Consider the following 19,704-nt stretch of genomic DNA (forward strand, 5'->3'; position numbering starts at 1 on the left):
GGCGGTCCAGTGGTTAGGACTCCGTGCTCTCACTGCCGAGGGCACGGGTTCGATCCCTGGTGGGGGAACTAAGATCCCGCAAGCCGTGCGGCGCAGCCAAAAAAACCCCCCAAAAACAAGATCCCACATGCTGAGCGGTGCAGCCAAAAAAATCCCAAAAAACAAGAAAACAAACAAAAACCAAAGTCTGGAGCCGTGGGGACGCAAGAGCACACACAGTAAAACCTGCTCGGGTGTTACAACCCTTGAACTTTTCCCAAAGGGTCCAAAGCAGGACCAAGACCCATCTCTCTTCAGGTGAGGGCAGGACACAAACCAAGACCTCCACCTGGCTTTCTGCCCAGAGCCACTCCAAGCCAGGGCTCTGTGAACATGTACTCATCGGCCTCCTTGCCCAACTGTCAGTCCCAGGGGAGGGCTAAGCTTGGGAGCTGCAGAGAAAACCAATTTTTTTCTCCATGCAGGCTGATGAGACACAAATTTACAGAGGACACAATACAAGGTACTTTAACTGTGCCAGTTCAGCAACTCCAGCAGGCCTGCACTCCTTAAGCTACTGGACGCCTCTAGACCTCCTTGGCTAACCCCTACCTTTCTCTCAAAGAGGCCTGCATTCAACTCTGGCCCGTTTCTTTAAAAGTTCCCATGGGAAAGGGGCTGATACAAGATCCCTGATGAGGTCATTGCTTTCTACTTCTCTTGGTTAAGGCTGGCCTTTCTGTCCTTGGAAGACCTAGGACCAGCCTTTATCTCTTTTCTCTGACCTTTCAATTGATCTGTGGCCATAAAGAGTGGACCTGGACATGGTCCCCAAGGCTGCCCACTCCCACTCCCTTGTCAGGGGAAGAAAACTAACTCTGAGTCACGGGGCCCTGCCATCTTCTGCCCTCCACGCCTCACCTTTTCTGGAACCAGAGGAGGCCGAGGACCCCGCCGATGCCCATCTCCTCCTTGAAGACCTCAGTGATGGGCATGCCTGCGTAGATGAGCTCCTGGCCTCGCTCATCACAGATGCTGGTCATGAATGAGGCAGGTTTGCGGATCAAGCCCAGCTCCTGAGCAGAGATGGGGGCAGAGGCAAGCAGGGCTGTGGTGACCACAGAGATTTTCCCACAGCAGCCCCACCGTCTGTGCCCAGAACCGGTGTCCCAGGCAGGTCTCAAATTCTGGCGGCCAAGCAACGGCTCTCAAAGTCCTCCCAATAAGGAAACGCAAAAGCCCTTTTATTAGATCATGTGGGGCGTAGAAAATAGGAGCAGTCACGCCATGGCACCCGCTCAGCCTGGGCACTGTTGCTGGTCTTTACCAAGCGTTTGCAGGCCCAGGCAGTTCGCTAAGCTGTTGAAATCCAGGGGTTCATTTTAACCTCACAAACAGAGTAACCAGTCCCAGGTCGCCTGGCTAAGAAATGGAAGAATGAATCCCAAGGGACAATTTTTAAAATACTCTACACACAGCTACCAGTCCCCCAGCAAAACAATGAGGCACATGGCTGGGAAAATGGGGAATCCCCTCAACACGTCCTTTCCCTGGGGGAGGGGACTGAGCTCCTGAATCCTCCGTTTCCAGAGTTGGGGCACAACAGGGGTAGCATCAGCTAACTCTGTCCAAGCCCATTTCTTCAATTATCCCTTGTGAACTTAAGAAATGCTTTTAAGTTATGTTTTAATAGAAGCAACATGAATACATCCTCCTTTTAAAAAATCCGCACTAGAACAGCTAAAATCATGTTGCCTTTGACCTCCACCCCATCTTGGTTTTCTGCCTTCGTGTTTCTTAGTTTAGTGGACATCTTTCTTGACCTTTCTTTCTCCACTTTTATTTACACGCATAGACACGTGGAGAAGAGACAACGGTGTTTTGCGTGCCTACATTTTTCATAATCATAATATAAATACTGTCCTATAATGTGCTGGTCACTCAATGAATCTGAGCTCTACACATGTCAGCACATACGTAGATCTAGTTCATTCCTTTTAACTACTGTAGAGTATCCCCTCGTATGACAATCCTACAGGTTGGCCATTCCTCCACTGATGACCATCAACTAGAAAAATATTCTTGAACAAGTGTGTGTACGCAAGCATTTCCTGGAAGGAGCTTTCCAGACTTGGAACGGCCGGGCCATAAGGTAGGAGTGCTGTTAAATTGGATTGACATTACCCAACTGCCTTTCACAAAGGCTGTGTCAATTCCACTCTCGCCACCAATGAATGAATGTAGCAGCCTCCTCACACCCATACAAACAATGTATCAGAGAACTGTTTTTTTTTTCTCTTTGCTGACCTGTAGAGCAAAATTGGTGTCACAGCTTCTACTTTGGTTTTTTTATAGAGTAAGGTTGAGCATCTCTTTATGTTGAAAGGACATCTCCTATCCATTTTTCTAATGGGTACTGGTCTTTTAAAAATTGATTTTCTAGGGACTTCCCTGGTGGCACAGTGGTTAAGAATCCACCTGTCAGTGCAGGGGACACGGGTTCGATCCCTGGTCCAGGAAGACCCCACATGCCGCAGAGCAAGTAAGCCCGTGTGCCACAACTACTAAGCCTGTGCTCTAGAGCCCGCGAGCCACAACTACTGAGCCTGCGCTCTAGAGCCCGCGAGCCACAACTACTGAGCCCGTGTGCCACAACTACTGAAGCCTGTGCGCCTAGAGCCTGTGCTCCACAAGAGAAGCCACCGCAATGAGAAGCTCACGCACCGCAACAAAGAGTAGCCCCCGCTCGCCGCAATTAGAGAAAGCCTGCGTGCAGCAATGAAGACCCAATGCAGCCAAAAATAAGTAAATAATTTATAAATTATTTTTTTAAAATTGATTTCTAAGAGTTCTTGTATATAAGGAAATTCCCTCTTTATCTATGCCCCCGCCTTAGACAAGTAGCCTGAAATCTCTTAGCAGGTGCAAACAGCTCTAGAGGACGTCGTCTGTCCCCAGCCCCCGTCCCCAGGTCAGGCCACACAGCTGTGGGAGATACACGCCGCCCCTTGCCCTCCTGGGCCCTGCATTTGTTTCACCTGCTGGTCAAAAGGGGCCACCTCACAAGCTCCAGTGCACCTTGCCCACACAGTCAGGGACACACGTGGCACCTACCCTGGCCCAAGAGTAGTCCATGGGCACCGTCGGAGGCGGCACCTCCTGAGCAGGTATGATGACCCCTCTGGCCACGAGATCCTCGTACACGGACCTGGGAGGCAGGGGAAGGGGAGGAGAAAAGACATCCGTGTGGATTTTATTCTTCTGGGCTCTTTAAGCTGCCCCACGAACGGTCCTCCCTCTTACCCCAGAGTTTCCCAGCTCTGTATCCCCTCCTGTCAGCAGTTACCAGGTGGATTCCCGAGAACTAAACGAAAACAGGTTCTAGCCAAGGCCTGCCCCACCGCCTCTGAATGGGGCTTTAGAGAAGGCTGAGAATCTGGAGGCCATGGAAGGCCAGAGGGAAGGAACAGGAAGAGACAATAGCTTATCTAGCAGCTCTTTATCAATTGGTTTGAGATGACATTTTCTAATGTTTCTATGCCCTTCTCTCATTTATGGCCCGCCAACTAGGTAGGCTCAGAAACGGAATGTTTTTAACACCAGTGTGAACGGCGCGTAACTGCTGCTTCTAGAAACAAAACAAAATGAAAGCCAAAAAGAAAGGATTTTGCACCATCCGTAGAGCTGCCTGAGACACCTGAGAGGGTCCAGGAATATCAGACACCTATATTTTGGAGAGGGTGCTGTCCTCGGGAGGGAATGGGAAAGGGACAGGGAGGTGGCATGCTCCACCAGCTCCGCGTACTGGATGATCTCTCCAAGTTCATCGAAGCTCCGGGGCACAAACACTCCAGCCTCCTTCAAAGCCTGGTTTTTGGCTACTGCAGTTTCAGAAGCCTGGTTGGCACAAGCTCCAGCGTGGCCGAACTGTACCTGGAAGGCAAAGGAGAACGGCTTTACCAGGCCTGTTAATCCCCCGAAAGAGAGGACAAAGGCTCCTGGGACCATCGGCACTGATTATAGGCCGGACCCCACTCAGTGCTCTATGTGAATCACTTCAAGCCTCCAGAAGGCTCAATAAATAGGCACGATGGCTGACTCTCATTCACAGATGAGAACCCGAGGCAGCAAGCAGTTCAAGAGCTTACTCAAGGTCACACAGCTGGTGCACTACACCCAGGACACCAAGCCAGGTGCCCAACTCCACAAACACCTTCATCTGGCTTCCCGCGGGGCACTTGTTGGGGTGGGGGTAGGGAGACAGAGAATAGCCATTAGTTTTGAGCAACTGTGCGAAGTTACAAACTGCCAACCTTAGCTAAGCTGAGCTCATAGGCATGATCTGACTGTCCTGCGCATACTTTGTATAAAGGATGTATCCTTATTAAGCAAAACAGAACACCAGAAGGTATCATTAAAAATACAAATGGGACTTCCCTGGTGGCGCAGTGGTTACGAATCCGCCTGCCGATGCAGGGGACACGGGTTCGAGCCCTGGTCCGGGAAGATCCCACATGCCGCGAACAACTAAGCCCGTGCGCCACAGCTACTGAGCCTGCGTGCCACAACTACTGAAGCCCGCGCGCCTAGTGCCCATGCCCAGCAACAGGAGAAGCCACCACAATGAGAAGCCCGCGCACCGCCACGAAGAGTAACCCCCGTCCGCAACTAGAGAAAGTCTGTGTGCAGCAACGAGTACCCAACGCAGCCAAAAACAAGTAAATAAATTAATTAATAACAACAACAACAACAAATTTCCAGCTTCTTATAAAAAGTCAGATTTTGGGCTTCCCTGGTGGCGCAGTGGTTGAGAGTCCGCCTGCCGATGCAGGGGACGTGGGTTTGTGCCCCAGTCCGGGAGGATCACACGTGCCGCGGAGCGGCTGGGCACGTGAGCCATGGCCGCTGAACCTGCGCGTCCGGAGCCTGTGCCCCGCAACGGGAGAGGCCACAACAGTGAGAGGCCCGAGTACCGCAAAAAAAAAAAAAAAAAAAAGTCAGATTTTGCACCATTTGGCCTGTACTGTATTCCTACTTAGCAACGATCACAGGGAGCCAATTAGCTATTGCCCCCTTCCACCTGAGCATGAACTAAGATTAAACTATAAACTCAACAGAATATGGAGGGGTAACTTATGGGGAGTGAGAGGGAAGAGAAAACCAATCAGAAGAGCTACGTGTTACCTGTTGTCTCTGATTCAGCAACAAGGAAAAGGAATTAACCTATTGAAACTTGGTATAAAACCCTGATTAGGGCAGGTGTGGTGGGTAATCATAACAATACCTTCCCTGTTTAAATAACACTGTGTCCAGGCACTTTTCTAAGAGCTTTGCAAATGTCATCATTCAGTAGCTATGACTGTTTCCTCTCAACAAGGAAATGGAAGCACAGAGGGGTAGAGTCACTTGCCCAAGGTCACACAGGTAGTACGTGGTAGCATTTGAACCAGGCACTGTGGCCTCTCACTGTGCTCTAGCACGACATATAACAAAAGGGGCTCAAGTGTTGAAAAGGTTAGGAGCCACTGCTCCAGTTAGCGAGGCTTGAAGACACATGCTTCAAAGTGGGTTCCCAATGCCTTCTTTAGCATTTAATCTGCATGGGTGGATGGGGTGGGAAGGAGGGTCTGTACTCACATAAACTTAGAGAACACTGCGTCCAAGGAAGTTAAGCAAGTGTAACTCAGATTTCTCAAAGCTAACACTAAAGCTTTTAGAAGGGAGAGAGATGATATTGCATGTTCATAATTTACAGGAGCTTCCCGTTGTTTGTTTTTGTTTGGGGGACCACTGCTACAGGACCAGTGTTGTGTGAAAATGCCACCTTACCACTGTCCCCTTGTCTCTACTCCCAGAGCCCAGTTCTCAGTTCAGTTTCCCCGAGGCACTGAACTGAGGATGTTACCTATCTCATCTCCTCTACAGGGCAGAAAGCTCTGCAAAGTCATATGACCTGTTCAAGAAATCAAAAAGCACTTCTTAGCTGGCCTGTCAAGGTACTATTCGACATTTGCGTATCCTTGAAACTACACAAAGAAAACTGTTAAAAAAATGAATCACAAAGCAAAACACCTTGAGGACCTGCCCTACCCACGGGGCGATGCTGAGCACCTGGCCAGAAACAGAAGAGCAGGGTCCTTGCCCTCTAGGAGGTGCCCTCGGCATAAAGGGAGTGGGGTGGTGGGGGGCTCTTATACAGCAGAGCTGGTGAAGAGAAACCCTGGAGGGAAGGGAGGAATTATTTTTGGCTGTTGTGGTGGAGGGGAGAGCAGCCGTGAAGAAAGAGAATCAGGGGCTTCCCTGGTGGCGCAGTGGTTGCGAGTCCGCCTGCCAATGCAGGGGACACGGGTTCGTGCCCCAGTCCGGGAAGATCCCACATGCCCGCGGAGCGGGTAGGCCCGTGAGCCATGGCCGCTGAGCCTGCGCGTCCGGAGCCTGTGCTCCGCAACTGGAGAGGCCACAACAGTGAGAGGCCCGAGTACGGCAAAAAAAAAAAAAAAAAAGAAAGAGAATCAGGAAGAGCTTCATGGAACAGGTGTGTTGAAGAATGGACATGAGTATTTGCTAAGAACTGTATGTGGCAGACCTTTACAATTACCTTCTTATGTAAGTGAGGCAACAATCCCGAATCATCCCCTTTTTACAGCTCAGGAAACTGAGGTACGGAGAGGCTAAACGACTTGCCCCAGTCACACAGATCCACCAAGAGCTGATTCTCAAGCCTGTGAGAGTGGAGCTCAGCCCTGGATGATGGGCAGGATTCTGTGACCTGCTCCCTCCCGTTTCACTTAGAAAACAGATACACACACGAACACAGTTCATAGTTACACCAGATGGATCCTATGATAAGCATTTATCGCACCCTGCCCCTTCGTAGAGTCAACATAACCTGAACTCTATGTCGACATCTCAAAATGCACCTCATTCTTCTCCTGCCTGGTTTCCAATTACGTGGCCGTGCCGCGAGGACACAGTCCCCTCCCGACCAGCGTTTAGGGTGTTTCCTTTTCTTGCCATCGCAACACTGCAGTGAGCATCCTTGTACACATACCTTGAAATATTTTTGCGCGCAGACCCACAGAGCAAATTTGCAGGAATGGAACCGCTGGTTCAAAAGAGGCGCATTTTACAACCGGACAAAATACTGCCACTTGGAGGAGGGCAGGACTCTGAAGGGGAAAGGCGAGCAATCCGGGGGAAAGGGTAGGGTGACAGGCTAACTCGAAGAATCGAGGGTTTAAGCGTAGGGATTATCATTGCTGCAGGAGTCCTTGATGGCCGAGTTTTATTTCATATACACAGAGCAGAGGTCAAGGCCTTACACGCAGAGCCTGCTCAGCCACTGATGAACTGATGGGTGACAGGTGGTGGTTTCCTCGGTTTCATCCTCACCAGGTGGGCCATCTTCGAGATAGAGGATTGTCTAAGCTGGACCACAGGGGCTGAGGTCTGGCCGATCCCACCCCGCAGGAGTCCGACAGCTCAGAGCTTTTCTATCTAACGTCCACTACAGGCTGTACTTACTTCTGCCCACAGGCACTGTCACAGGCATCCGGTCATGGTAACACATACAGAGGTTTTCTTCTACAGCTTCTCCCCGTGCAGAACTTCCCACCACCGCCCTCCCCAGCTCTGAGCCTAGGGTGTATCCTCTCCCTCCCAGGCCTCCCTCTCGCTCAGCAAATTCCTCCTTATTCCTTAAGGAGCGGTTCCTCTTCTCCAGGAAGCCACCTCAACTCCTCCAGGCAGTAAATTGCTTCTACTCTGAGAAGGGACTCAGAGCCTTGTTCTGGCCTTAATCTGGCTATGAGTTTGTCTCTCCCAACTGGATTTTAGCTTCTAGAGAGCAGGGCCCCAGCTGGACCTTGTAGGAACCAAGCAGGTAATAAACGTTTATCGAAGGAACCAGCTGCTTCATAAGACGACCACACGGCTCCCCGCAGACGCCCCCCCTCTCGGCCTCCCTGCCCAGCAGGGATCTGTCATGGCTATACCTCGGAGGAGAACATGGTGGCACAGGTCCCGATGCACCAGCAGACCACGGGCTTGGTGATGCGGCCCTCCTTGATGCCCCGGCAGATCTTATATTCCTCCGTGCCTCCTATCTGCCAGAGAACAGGGAACAAGAAAAAGCCCCCAAGTCAGTGGAACCCATTCTGAGTTGCACCTAGAGCAGCAGTGCAGCAGGAAATCTGTCCCACATCAGGTAGGGGCCGGGGCCATCAGGTGTCCCGAGTTAGAACTTGGCTAGAAGATGAGGGCACATGGGCTTTGGCCTGGAAGATTGAGATTAGATGCAAGGAAGAATGTTTAAAGGGCAGTGGGTATCCTCGGAGAGTCCCCGGAACTCCCCTTTCCTGATCTAAGGGTATGAGATAATTTAGGACCAGACCTGATCAGGGGCACAAGTAAGAGAGGCTCTTTGACTCCAGCTACCCACTGCCCACCAGGGACAGACTGGGGCCAGCCAGTGAAAGCTTCTCCTCTGCTGGCACTAAAATATCTGTGCCGCTGAGAGGCAAGAACTTCTCTCCTAGGAACAAACATGGCAGTGTTAACCGTGGCAGCCTCTAAGCCCCAGTGTCTAGGGAGCAGGATTACCAGGGACTGCCACTTTCAGTTATAGATAACCAAAATGCGTGATTTTTTTAAAAACTAAAATCATCGTTACTTTTATAATCAGAAAAAAATTTTTTTTTACTTTAATAATCAAGTAACCTTTTCTATTTTAATTGAAGCATAGCTGATTTACAGTGTTGTGTCAATCTCCGCTGTAAAACCATTTTTTAAAAATAACTCACCTCTCCAAGAACCACAATCATTTTGACTCCTGGAGTGTCCTGGTAACGTAACACATGATCCATGAACGTTGAGCCGGGGTACCTGGTGAGAGCAGGGAGGATATTCATGAGCAGGAGACTCGGTGAGGTGAGGTGTGTGTACCCGTGTGGGAAGCACACCTGTACTAAGAACACTGTGGGGTTTTTTGTGGGTGTGGATGCCCAGTGAGGGTCCAGAGATGCCTTAGGAATAACGGGGGAGGGGGAGGTAGTAAATGGGGCACAAGGGAAGGGAAGGAAGAGGAATTAGTGAGCCCAGAGAAGTTCATACGGCAGTAAGAGATGCCTCGAGAGCACATGTGGGGTGAGTTTAAAATATGTCCACAAGTTCTTTGAAAAGTGTGGAAACTCATGCCTCTCCTCCTGAATTTGGGTTGAGTTTAATGATTAGCTTCTAAGGAACAAAATATGGAGGAAGTCATTCTGTAACATTGACTTCCAAGGCGGGGTCATAAAAAAATTGCTTCTGTCCAGCGCTCTCCCCTGAATCGCTCGCTCTAGGGGAAGCCAGCCGCCGAGTCTTGAGGACTCTCAGCAGCCTGTGCAGAAGCCCACAGAGAAGAACCACCTGCCGGCCACGTGGATGGGTCACCTCCAGCGTGCCACATCTGACCGCCTCAACAGAGAGCCCACCTGCCAGAACTGCCCAGCTGAGCCCTGAAGCCTAACGCACAAGAACCATGAGGGTACACGTTCATTGTTGTTTGTAGCCACTTTGTTTTGGGGTGACTTTTTTTAATACAAAGCAAAAGATAATTAATACAATGTACCAAGCTATATCCTAGGCGATTGCTAGAAGGTCTATGTATAAACCAAAATATTTTTTTAAATTTTCTACTGTCACATGAGTTTGCAAAAGAGTTGTTTAAGGCCAAGTAAGCTTCAGATCTACAAGGTCCTTGTAGATCTTCGAGTGCTTCTGATATGCTCAGGGGTATTTAAATCCCAAGAGGACAGTATAACTGGCAGCACTGCCCAGACCCGTCTGACCCAGAGCCTTTCGTCAGGGAGCACCTGGGGACTAGGGTCCCAAGGCCACCTCCCTGAAGACCTCTCCCTTCTCACACAGTTGTTCCATTTGCAATGACTTGGCGGAGCCAGAAAGCCTTGACAAGGTGACTCACTCTCCCAACAGCTTTTGCTTCCTGAGCCAAACAGCTGCAGTAGTGACAGCAGTAACGACAGTAAACAGTGATGGCTAACATTTATTATGGTAATAAATACCAAGCATTGCTCGAAGACATTACTCAACTGATGACCTACCGATTACTGTTCCTACTAACAAAAATAATGAGGACACTATCTGCGAAATAATAAGAAATATGTATGTCTCTGCTCCCAGTTACTGACACGGAGCTCTGAGAACCCTTGTAATCTCCTGAGTGACCAGGGGCGCTAGGAGCATCGTCTGTTCTGATATTTGGTCTTTGACACCGGTTCCTGACACAGCCCTCCTAAAAACTTTGTAATTTCCTTAGTCATGGGGGTGATAGGAGTGTCTTTTGTTCTCATGAGGCAACTCTTGGAGGGCTCCTGCGGTGTGCTCACCAGAGAAGGCAGGGAAGCTCCTCGCACCCAACATGCCTTGCCCTATGCACCTCTTCCATCTGGTTGTTCCTGAGTTGCATCCTTTTGTAATAAGCCGGTAAGCTAGTGAGCAAACTTTTCCTGAGTTCTGTGAGCCCTTCTAGCAAATTATCGAACTCGAGGAGGGGATCATGGGAGCCTCTGATTTATAGCCGGTGGTCAGAAGTACCAGAGGGCTGGACTTGTGACTGACATATGAAGTTGGGGGCACTCCTGTGGGACTGAGCCCTGAACCTGTGGGACCTGACGCTATGATGCCATCTTGAAGTAGAGTGTCAGAATTGAACTGAATTGTAGGACCTCCAGTTGCTATCTGCAGAGAATCAGAGAACTGCTTGGTGTGGGAAAATCTGGCCACATTTGTGGCCAGAAGTATGAGTATGGTAGTGAGTAAAGGAACAGTGTTTCCTTTCACTCTTATTAACTACAACTAGCACTGAGTACTAACTAAGCACAGGCCCTGTGTTAGTCTCACTTAATCCTCCAACAACCCCAGGAGGTAGAGATTATGACCTTACCCATTTGCTACGTAAGGCTGATGGAGGTCTAGGGAGGGTTGGAAACCTGCCCAGGATTGCCCCCACCCCGCCCCCCCAAACAGGGAAACTGGGATTTGAACCCCCAGGGTCTGATTTCAGAATGAGCCCTGCTAAGCAGTGCACTCTGCTGCCACCCTCCGGCCACAGCTCAGACAACAAAGGGAATTACCCCCAAAGCCCAAACACCTTTTAAAACACCTTCCTGTGTTTTTCTCTGTATTTTCTGATCTTATGCTCATGTTGGTCCTGAGACAGAGAAGAGATGCCCCACTTTATGGACTTAAGAAACATCCCTGTGTGCATGGAGCTCAGCGGCGGGCGGCGAGCAGAGATAGAGGACCTAGCGCCCTGTCCCTCAGCTGATCACCTGTCCCCGCCGATGGCCACGCCCTCGTAGACGCCATCCGTGGTCCGAGAGATGATATTGTTGAGCTCGTTGGACATGCCGCCCGAACGCGAGACATAGGCCACGCTGCCGGGGCGGTACAGCTTGGAGGCCAGGATGTTGTCCAGCATCCCGCCCGTGTTCCCGATCTTAAAGCACCCGGGCTTGATGCCACCAACCTGCAAGGGCGGAAACCGCGGTCAGGGAGGAGGGCGGGCTGATTGACCATAGAGCTCGGGGGGTGGTCACAGAGCCCTGGATTACCCGCCCAGCCCACCCTGGCCAGCACCTGCATGTCGGGGTTCCTGCTGAGGAAGACTCTCTTCTCCCATCAAGAGACATCACACAGAAAAAAGGGAGCCTTATTGGTAAAACGTGGCTTACGACTGCAGATTTGGAGGTGTACACTCAGGGTCAGGTCGCCTCTTCTGCTCCAAAAGGGCAACAGCACCCAGTAAAAGTGTCTGATGCAAGTGTGCACCTCTGCTCAAGATCACCCTCTGTCTCCAAGATGAAAGGTCCCTTGCTTAGCTCAAAAAGCTTACGCTTGAGGACATGGGGAGGGGGAAGGGTAAGCTGGGACGAAGTGAGAGAGCGGCATGGACATATATACACTACTAAACGTAAAACAGACAGCTAGTGGGAAGCAGCCGCATAGCCCAGGGAGATCAGCTCGGTGTTCTGTGACCGCCTAGCGGGGTGGGGGGAGACGCAAGAGGGAGGGGATGTGGGGATGTATGTATGCGTACAGCCGGCTCACTCTGTGATACAGCAGAAACACACCATTGTAAAGCAAGTACACTCCAATAAAGATGCTAAAAAAATTCTTGGCTTCAGCCAAATTTTTAAGGCAACAACTAAATAAAAACAAACAACAAAAACAAAAAAACATTCACGGGGCCATTTTTTCTTATGTAAAGGCCTTTGGGTCAAAAGTAAGGTCCCTAGGTAGATTTTTCTTTGGTTTACAGTTGAAGGAATAATCAAAGACCATGCTATGGTTGTCTGAGGGTGGACACTTAAAAAAATCTTGTTAGCCCCTCGAAACTGTAAAGGTGATATGGTCTGCGGAGAGAGCCCTTTATTAACTGAAGTGGACAGGGAATTCCCTTGCGGTCCAGTGGTTAGGACTCAGCACTTCCACTGCCAGGGCCTGGGCTCGATCCTTGGTTGCGGCACTAGGATCCTGTAGGCCGCACGGCGCAGCCAGAAAAAAAAAATTCACTGGAAATGGACAGCCTGACTTTCAACAGGTACTCTCTCAATCTTTTCAAACTAGATGGGAGACAGTAGCATCAGCAATGAGCTTCCTACGGGCCCAGAAGTGGAAGGGATGCTCACGGTGGCAGGTCCAATGATGGTCACTCCCTTCTGCTCTGCCTTCTTGATCAGCTTCCTCGTGAGGGCCTCGGGGATGCCTTCAGCTATGATGGCGATGGTCCGGATCTAGGGCACGAGGATAGTCCCTTCCCGTTATCATTTCACCACTTGAGATGTCGAGGCAGTGACCATTCCAGAACCCATCTCCCAGGGCCCCTTCCAGGAGTAATGATAACAATATGCACCCCCTTCTTCCCACAGGCCTCTGTTCCTACTCTGCTCATTCAACCCTCCCCCCAAAGAGAGGCACCCAAAACTGCGCTCCATTGGTTAACACCACAGTGAGTCAGTAACCAAGTGGAACAAATGTTTCTGAAAACTTGCTGTAGTCAAAACTGTTATATTCTCACCTATCCAAAAACTCATGAGACTCAGCCCCACCTGCTTCCCACGTGTCCAGGTGCCGGAGCATGAAGCAGCTATCCAGGGCTATCCCTGCTGTGCCCTCTGAGGCTCTGACTCTACACCCCCACAGGACAAAACCTTGATAGAAACAAGCTGCTTCCACACTTGGACCAGACAGTGGGCTGAGGGAGAAGCCAGAGGGGGTTGGCGGGTCGGGGGGAAGATCCAAGGCAAACTTTTTCTATAAAGGGCCAGACAGTGTTTTGGGGTCTGTTGGTCATGTGGTCTCTGTGGTAACGACTAAATTTTGCCTCTGCAGCATAGAAGCAGCCACGGACAATATGTAAATGAGTGAGCATGGCTGTGTTCCAATAAAACTTTATTTACAACAGGCAGGGGGCTGGGTTTGGCCCTTGCATTGTAGTTCACCAACCTCTGTTCTAAACTAGAAAAGCCACTCATTTTTAGCAGGTGTGTTTTCTTTTTTGCTTCATCGAGATATCAGAACAAGTTTACTCCAGTCATAAACTGAAGTAAGCCAGTCTGGGATCAGACAATAATTTTGAACAGAAAACTCAGTATCTTAATCCCTAAGGGCTCTTACAAATCAGTAACAAAAAAGATAAACAGCTCAACAGAGAAAAAGGAGGCGAGGCCGTGTCACAGAATGCAAATGGCCAATACGTATTTTCGAAGCTCATCTTAGTTAATAATCAAAGATATGCAAATTAAATAGAATGCCTATCATTTTGTCAAGCATGTACGTTCTTTATGTCCAAGCGTTCAATGTTGGCAAGGGTACAGAGAAACAGTCGTTCTCATGCTAGTGATGGGAGTTTACATCCCCAGTTCTGGACCTTTCTGGAGGGCCCCTGGGCAGGATGGATCAAAGGCTTTCAAATCTGCACATTCTGATGCAGCAGTTTGACCTCGAGACATTTATGCTGGGGAAACAATTAAGGATCTATGCTCATCATGAGACTCGAAAAAGCAAAAATGATGTTGCTGGTAAGTATTGATGTGGAAAGAGTCACTGAAGGATTATAAGATAGATACAGCGTTATTCCATTTGTTCAAACCCAGAAAAAGGTGTGAATAAGGATGTACTCAAACGTCAGCAACCATATTTCTGGGAAATGAGACCCGAGGTATTTACCCTCTTCTTCTTACTATCAGCATTTAATTATTTTCTATAATAAATACGTAACAATTTTACAGTAAGCAAAAAAAGTGCTTTTGATCCTGTTTTGAAAGCCAGTCTCAGCACAGAGAGGACCTGGTGGAGGCAGACGGCCCCGGACTGACTCTCTGGCAGCCCGGGTAAGCAGCCCACCAACCCTTGGTGACTACCTTGCCTCCTGAAGATCAGGTCTCCAACCACTATCCCCCCAATCACTGGCCAGTCCCGAGTCCCAAGGCCTTTGTCGCAGCGGACGCCATTCAGGGTGCCCCTGCCTCCCGCCCCAGGGCGCAGGGAGCTACCTGTGCGTGATTCATGGTCTCCATGGTGCTGTCATAGGCTGAGCGCAGGGAGGCAAAGCTGATCAGCACATCCACCTCCGGGTGCTTCTTCATGGCATCAGCCATGTTCTTGAAGACGGGGATCAGGATCTCCTTGTGACCCCAGTAAAACTTCTGTTTGTGGTCCCCGCTGTGAGGAAGGCAGAGGAGGGGTCAGGACACTCTTAACCGGCCAGGGCTCGGGAGGGGCTTCACCCGGAAGGCGGAAAGGCAGGGTCTGTCTTCAAAGAGTTTAGTCTGTGGGGGAAAAAGATCCCCCAGGAACTCGACCGCCCCGTCTGGGGTGGGCAGATGCTTCTCGGGCAAAGGGGACAATCCAGGGCTCGCCCAGCTCTGTGCTGCTGCTGGAGGAGATGGGATGAGGACATCCCGCTCAGTGGCCGCGTCCAGCCTCCCTGCCGTGCGCGACTCACGTGAAAGGGTAGACCATGGCAGCCACCGAGGGCTCGTCGCGGGAGCAGACGTAGTCAAAGTCCAGCATGCCCTGCACGGCCCGGGTCTGCATGCCCCACACGATGGCCTTGGTATGGCGGCTGAAGAGGGTGGCGCTCTTTCCTGGGGGGCAGAGACAGAGCGAGTATACCCAGAACACACCCCCCGGGGGCTGCCTGCCAGACCCCTCCACGCCCCACGTCCTGCGAGGGCGAGGCGTCAAAACTGCAAAGGAATGTCAAGAAGACGGAACTCTGAGAACGTGGGGGAGGAGGCGCCTAGATTTCTTCTGGAAAGAGGTGGCAGAGAGCGCAAAATGAACCGAGGGAACCTGCCTGGCTGGCAAAGGGCTCAGCAGGGAACAGACAGCAGAATTCCTACAGGACCTGCTCAACTTCACAGGAAAGGTATGTACATGCAAATGAGGGCTTGATCAATTATTTAAAGTCACCAGAAAAAAATGTTAAGCTCTCCCAATTTGGGTGACCGAAAGTTTTTTTTTTTTTAACTTTATTTTTTTTCGGGGGGCGTGGGCATGCGGGATCTTAGTTCCCCAACCAGGGATTGGTTGAACCTGTACCCCCTGCAGTGGAAGCACGGAGTCGTTTTGTTCTTTTGGGTTTTTTTTTATTTTAATTTTATTTATTTGTTATACAGCAGGTTCTTATTAGTTATCTACTTTATACATATTAGTGTATACATGTCAATCCCAATCTCCCAATTCATCCCACCACCACCCCACCACTGCTTTCCCCCCTTGGTGTCCATACGTTTGTTCTCTACATCTGTGTCTCTATTTCTGCCCTGCAAACTGGTTCCTCTGTACCATTTTTCTAGGTTCCACATATATGCGTTAACATACGATATTTGTTTTTCTCTTTCTGACTTAGGAAGCATGGAGTCTTAACCACTGGACCACGAGGGAAGTCCCTTGGACTTTTTAAAATTAAAGTATTGTTGATTTACAATGTTGTATTAATTTCTGCTGTACAGCAAAGTGGCTCAGTTATACATCTATATATTCTTTTCTATATTCTTTTCCACTATGGTTTATAAAAGGACACTGAATATAGTTCCCTGTGCTATACAGTAGGACCCTGTTGTCTACCACAAGACTTCAAGCAGCTCCCCAACAATCCTTGTCGCCTGTGAACTTGGACATAAGCCAGCTCGGGACAGGATTTGAATCCTCCTGATTCTAGGTCAGCGCAGGTCCAATGAAGAGGTCTGCTGTAGCCTGATCCTAACTGAACTTCCACCTGACCTGCTCCCCACAGCCTCCTCCCAGGTGGCTCTTTCCTGCTCGGAACAATGCTCTTGGACAGGCCGGCAGGAAAGGGGCGGAAAGGGGCGTCAGGAAAGGGGTGAGGGGAACGACAAGAGCTGGCGGAAGTGCATTCCTGAGCTGTCGCCCCAGACAGGCAGGTCACCTGACCCTCCTGCTTTCTGCTGGAGAAAAGTAGCCCACAGGGGACGTTCTCAGCTCCCCCAAGGAAAATAACGCAGAGAGCTCAGGGGCATTGGTATTAATTAACCTACTGTACTAGCACAGGCTTGGCTAAAAGAGACCAGTTTCCCAAGGCATGTAAGATTCTCATCCCTATGCAGGCTTGCCTCTTCCATCACAGCCATAAGCTTCTCATGACAGAAGGCTCCTGCTGGTGCAAACACCCGGGATTTACTGTGCCCTGGACCCATCTGGGTTCCAATGAGACGTGAGATCACAGAACAAGGGAGACCACCTAATCCAGTTCCCTCACTTTCCAGTCCCAGAAAACTGAAGGCCAGAGTTGCCAAATGACGAAGATTGTAGGTCATCTAGCATCAGAGCCAGGATTCTGTCCTAACCTGAGGTGCAGCTCAACTGTGCAACTGAGGAGGGATATAAAGCCAGCACGGCCCCACCACTCCCCATCCTCGGGGAGCCCACATCCCCAAGAGTCAGCACGCACGCAAGTGCACATACACCCATCTGTCCACCCGAGAGGCTACAGAAATCAGGACAAGGCCTGGAATCTCTACGAACCCACCCGCACTTCCAGCTCGAACGGGGGCAGAACTGGAGCTCTCAGAGCACAGAGAAGGCAAAGCTGAAGGTGGCAATCGTCAGCCCAGCAGCAGCACAGATGGAGGCCCCAGAGAGAACCTGTGCTCCGGGGCTAAGCCCCCACCAGGCTCCTCCACTGGCTCTGCTGTCCTGGCCCAATCTACCCTCCCTTCCTGATCCACCGCCATCCTTCCTCTCCCACGTCTCAGCACCGCCCAGGACAGTGAGACTAAACCCCACCTCCACCCTCCACAGCCAAGAGCTCTCACTGAGAGTCTGCCCCCGTTCCTTCTGTCCTTCTGCACAGGGCTCAGCCTCAGGTCTGGTCTTTTAGGTAACAGTGGATGATGCCAGAGGTAGGGGAGGAAGGGCTACTTGACCTTGCCTAGTTACCCCTTTCCTCTTCTTAGCAAGGAGTCAGAGGTCATCATTACGAAACCCCCCTTCACCAGAAACTCCCCTTCCCCAGAGCGGGGGATCTCTCACAGCTGTCAATGTCAAAAAGGTAAATGAAGGCGCTGACGCTTTGAACCGATTCACCTATTCACCTCGGTCAACAGGTGAACGTGTACAAGTTTGTGTGAACACACACAGAAAATGTCCCTGCTAAACAGTGACCTCACACAGCAGACAAAGCCCAGTCCCTCCTCCAGATTTACTGCACACCCTTCCGGGTCTCTCTCTCTCCTTCTCCATTCTGTCTTCCACCCAAATCCCAGAGAAATCTAAACTTGTCCCTGGTGCTGGGAGTCTGGGCTGAAGTCGGCGGTGGTGAGGCTGAGGTGGGAAAAGAAAACGAGGACATCATGGGATGTAGATGAAAATCAGGTGGTCAGTGGCTCCCCTTCTGGCCCGCTGGCTCTGCCACGCCCCCTTCAGTTTCCATGGCTCCCTCTTTCCCAGGAGGACCCTCCCTCCTCAGCTCCACCCACTGCCCAAGGCTGTGGGCCTGGCTCTTGCCCGTCCTGCGCTCTCCACCCCCTCCCACATGGAGTCACAGCCCCACGGCAAGGAAAGCGGGGGTGTGAAATAAGCAGGGGTGGGAAAGAAAGGAGAGCGAAGACTAGGACTTGGGGCAGGCCACACCAAGGCAGGGACAGAAAGTATACCAGACAACACTGCAACCCACCGGGGACGGGGAGACAAAGCACACCGTAAGACTGTAACCCGCTATCAAGCCACACGCGGAGCTGGGGGCATCCTACCTTGCAGGGATCTTGGACCTGGGACTGAATCTGTCAAAGAAAATGACCAAGGCAACTGAGTGACCCGCTGATGGCTGGAGGCTTTGGAGGGAGCGGGTGGGAACAGGGAGAGGTCCATGGACAAGCCTTGCAGGGCTGCTGCGCTCCCCGTCTCTTGTCTATTCACAACAGACAGGAGCGAGGCCAACAGAAGAGAGACCCCCGATCAGCAGAGTGGAGGCAAGAAGGGGAGAAGGCCCACAGAGCGCAGAGAGGAGCAAAAGCACCAAGGCTTGGAGGGTGTGCTGAGCACCAAAGGCCCAGGCCCTCCAGAGGGACAGCAGGCCCGCTCCCACCCTCTTGACCTGTTTTGTCCCCATGAAGCACAATGAGATGATTAGGCCGAGGGACTGGACCTGTCATTCTGTGCTGTGGACAAAGCTACCGGTTTGGGGACTGCAGGGCGGCGGCTTCCAATCTTGAGTGCTTGGAGCCAGTGTCACTATTTCACAAGATGCCTTAAGCACGCTCCGTCCGTCCCGGGAAGAGGCCACACAGGCCACGTCAGCCCAGCGGTAACTAACACAGGTTACCTAGTGCTGGTCGCAAGGGCTGGCTGGCAGGGATCACGTCTCTCATGAATCACAGGAGGGACAGACGAGCAGGCAAAGCACAGACGGGCTGGGAGACCATGTGCGCCCTTGCGGTGGGCTCACCGGAAGGGACTGTCCTGGGAAGAGCCCCAGGATGGCTGGGGGCATGGGCGCGGGAGTTCTCCGCCGTTCTGAGCTTTGGGCTCCTGCCGTCCACTCAGGAGGAGAGGCTGAGGGACGCTGCCCCCACCTGGTATTTCTGTAACCCTGTCTCCTCCGCAGCCTCCCTGCCCAGCTCACACACCCCATAGAAGGGGGCGGAGGGGAAGACAATGGGGAGTGGGGTGACCCAGGCACAGCGTGGGCCCTCAGCACCAGGAGAGCCCACGGGGAAGGCTCCAGCCACCACTTCCTCGTGTCTGTTCCCATCCCATGCACCAGGCCCAAAAGCAAAGCCCAAACCGCTTTCCATCCACCTCTGCTGGCCCAGCGGGGCCCAGGAAGGGAAGGGGGACAGGAGGGTCCTGAAACTGCTGGGAGTTACCTAGTGGCATGGCAGGCTTGGCCTTCTTTGCAGGTGCCACCTCATCAGCCCTGGACTCAGAAAAAGACGCCGTCCTGCTGGGGGCTGGAGTCTGGGGGAACAAGGAGAGAGAAACAGTCGCAGGGAACAGCTGGAAAAAAAGCTACCGGTCATTAAGGCCCCAAAGAACTCAGGTAACAAGAACTATGCACAGCTCTGTTCTCTACAAGCTGCTTCCAAAAGAACTAGTTAACAACCCTCTGAGATAGGAATTAGTATTGTCCCCAAGCCACAGGTGAGCAAACTGAGGTTCTTGGCGATACCCACCAAGGTCCCTCCCTTGAACTCA

At 51.3% G+C, this 19,704-nt stretch overlaps 1 protein-coding gene across 3 annotated transcripts in view; it reads right to left on the reverse strand.

Annotated features, from left to right (window-relative positions):
- Positions 1-19,704, reverse strand: part of ACLY (ATP citrate lyase) — a 42,559-nt gene that overhangs the window by 5,289 nt on the left and 17,566 nt on the right. For 2 of the 3 annotated variants that reach the window (XM_067716061.1, XM_067716060.1), the window contains exons 13-23: positions 19,377-19,467; positions 18,261-18,290; positions 14,990-15,131; positions 14,538-14,706; positions 12,672-12,776; positions 11,313-11,509; positions 8,781-8,862; positions 7,974-8,084; positions 3,785-3,912; positions 3,094-3,187; positions 901-1,055 (exon numbers count right to left, since the gene is read on the reverse strand). In XM_067716061.1, coding sequence (XP_067572162.1) covers positions 901-1,055; positions 3,094-3,187; positions 3,785-3,912; positions 7,974-8,084; positions 8,781-8,862; positions 11,313-11,509; positions 12,672-12,776; positions 14,538-14,706; positions 14,990-15,131; positions 18,261-18,290; positions 19,377-19,467 — 1,304 coding nt within the window. The remainder of the gene's footprint in view (positions 1-900; positions 1,056-3,093; positions 3,188-3,784; positions 3,913-7,973; positions 8,085-8,780; positions 8,863-11,312; positions 11,510-12,671; positions 12,777-14,537; positions 14,707-14,989; positions 15,132-18,260; positions 18,291-19,376; positions 19,468-19,704) is intronic. The other variant, XM_067716062.1, reaches the window with a different exon arrangement.

The sequence above is a fragment of the Pseudorca crassidens genome, chromosome 19 (genome assembly GCF_039906515.1).
Source record: "Pseudorca crassidens isolate mPseCra1 chromosome 19, mPseCra1.hap1, whole genome shotgun sequence".
Classification (NCBI taxonomy): domain Eukaryota; kingdom Metazoa; phylum Chordata; class Mammalia; order Artiodactyla; family Delphinidae; genus Pseudorca; species Pseudorca crassidens.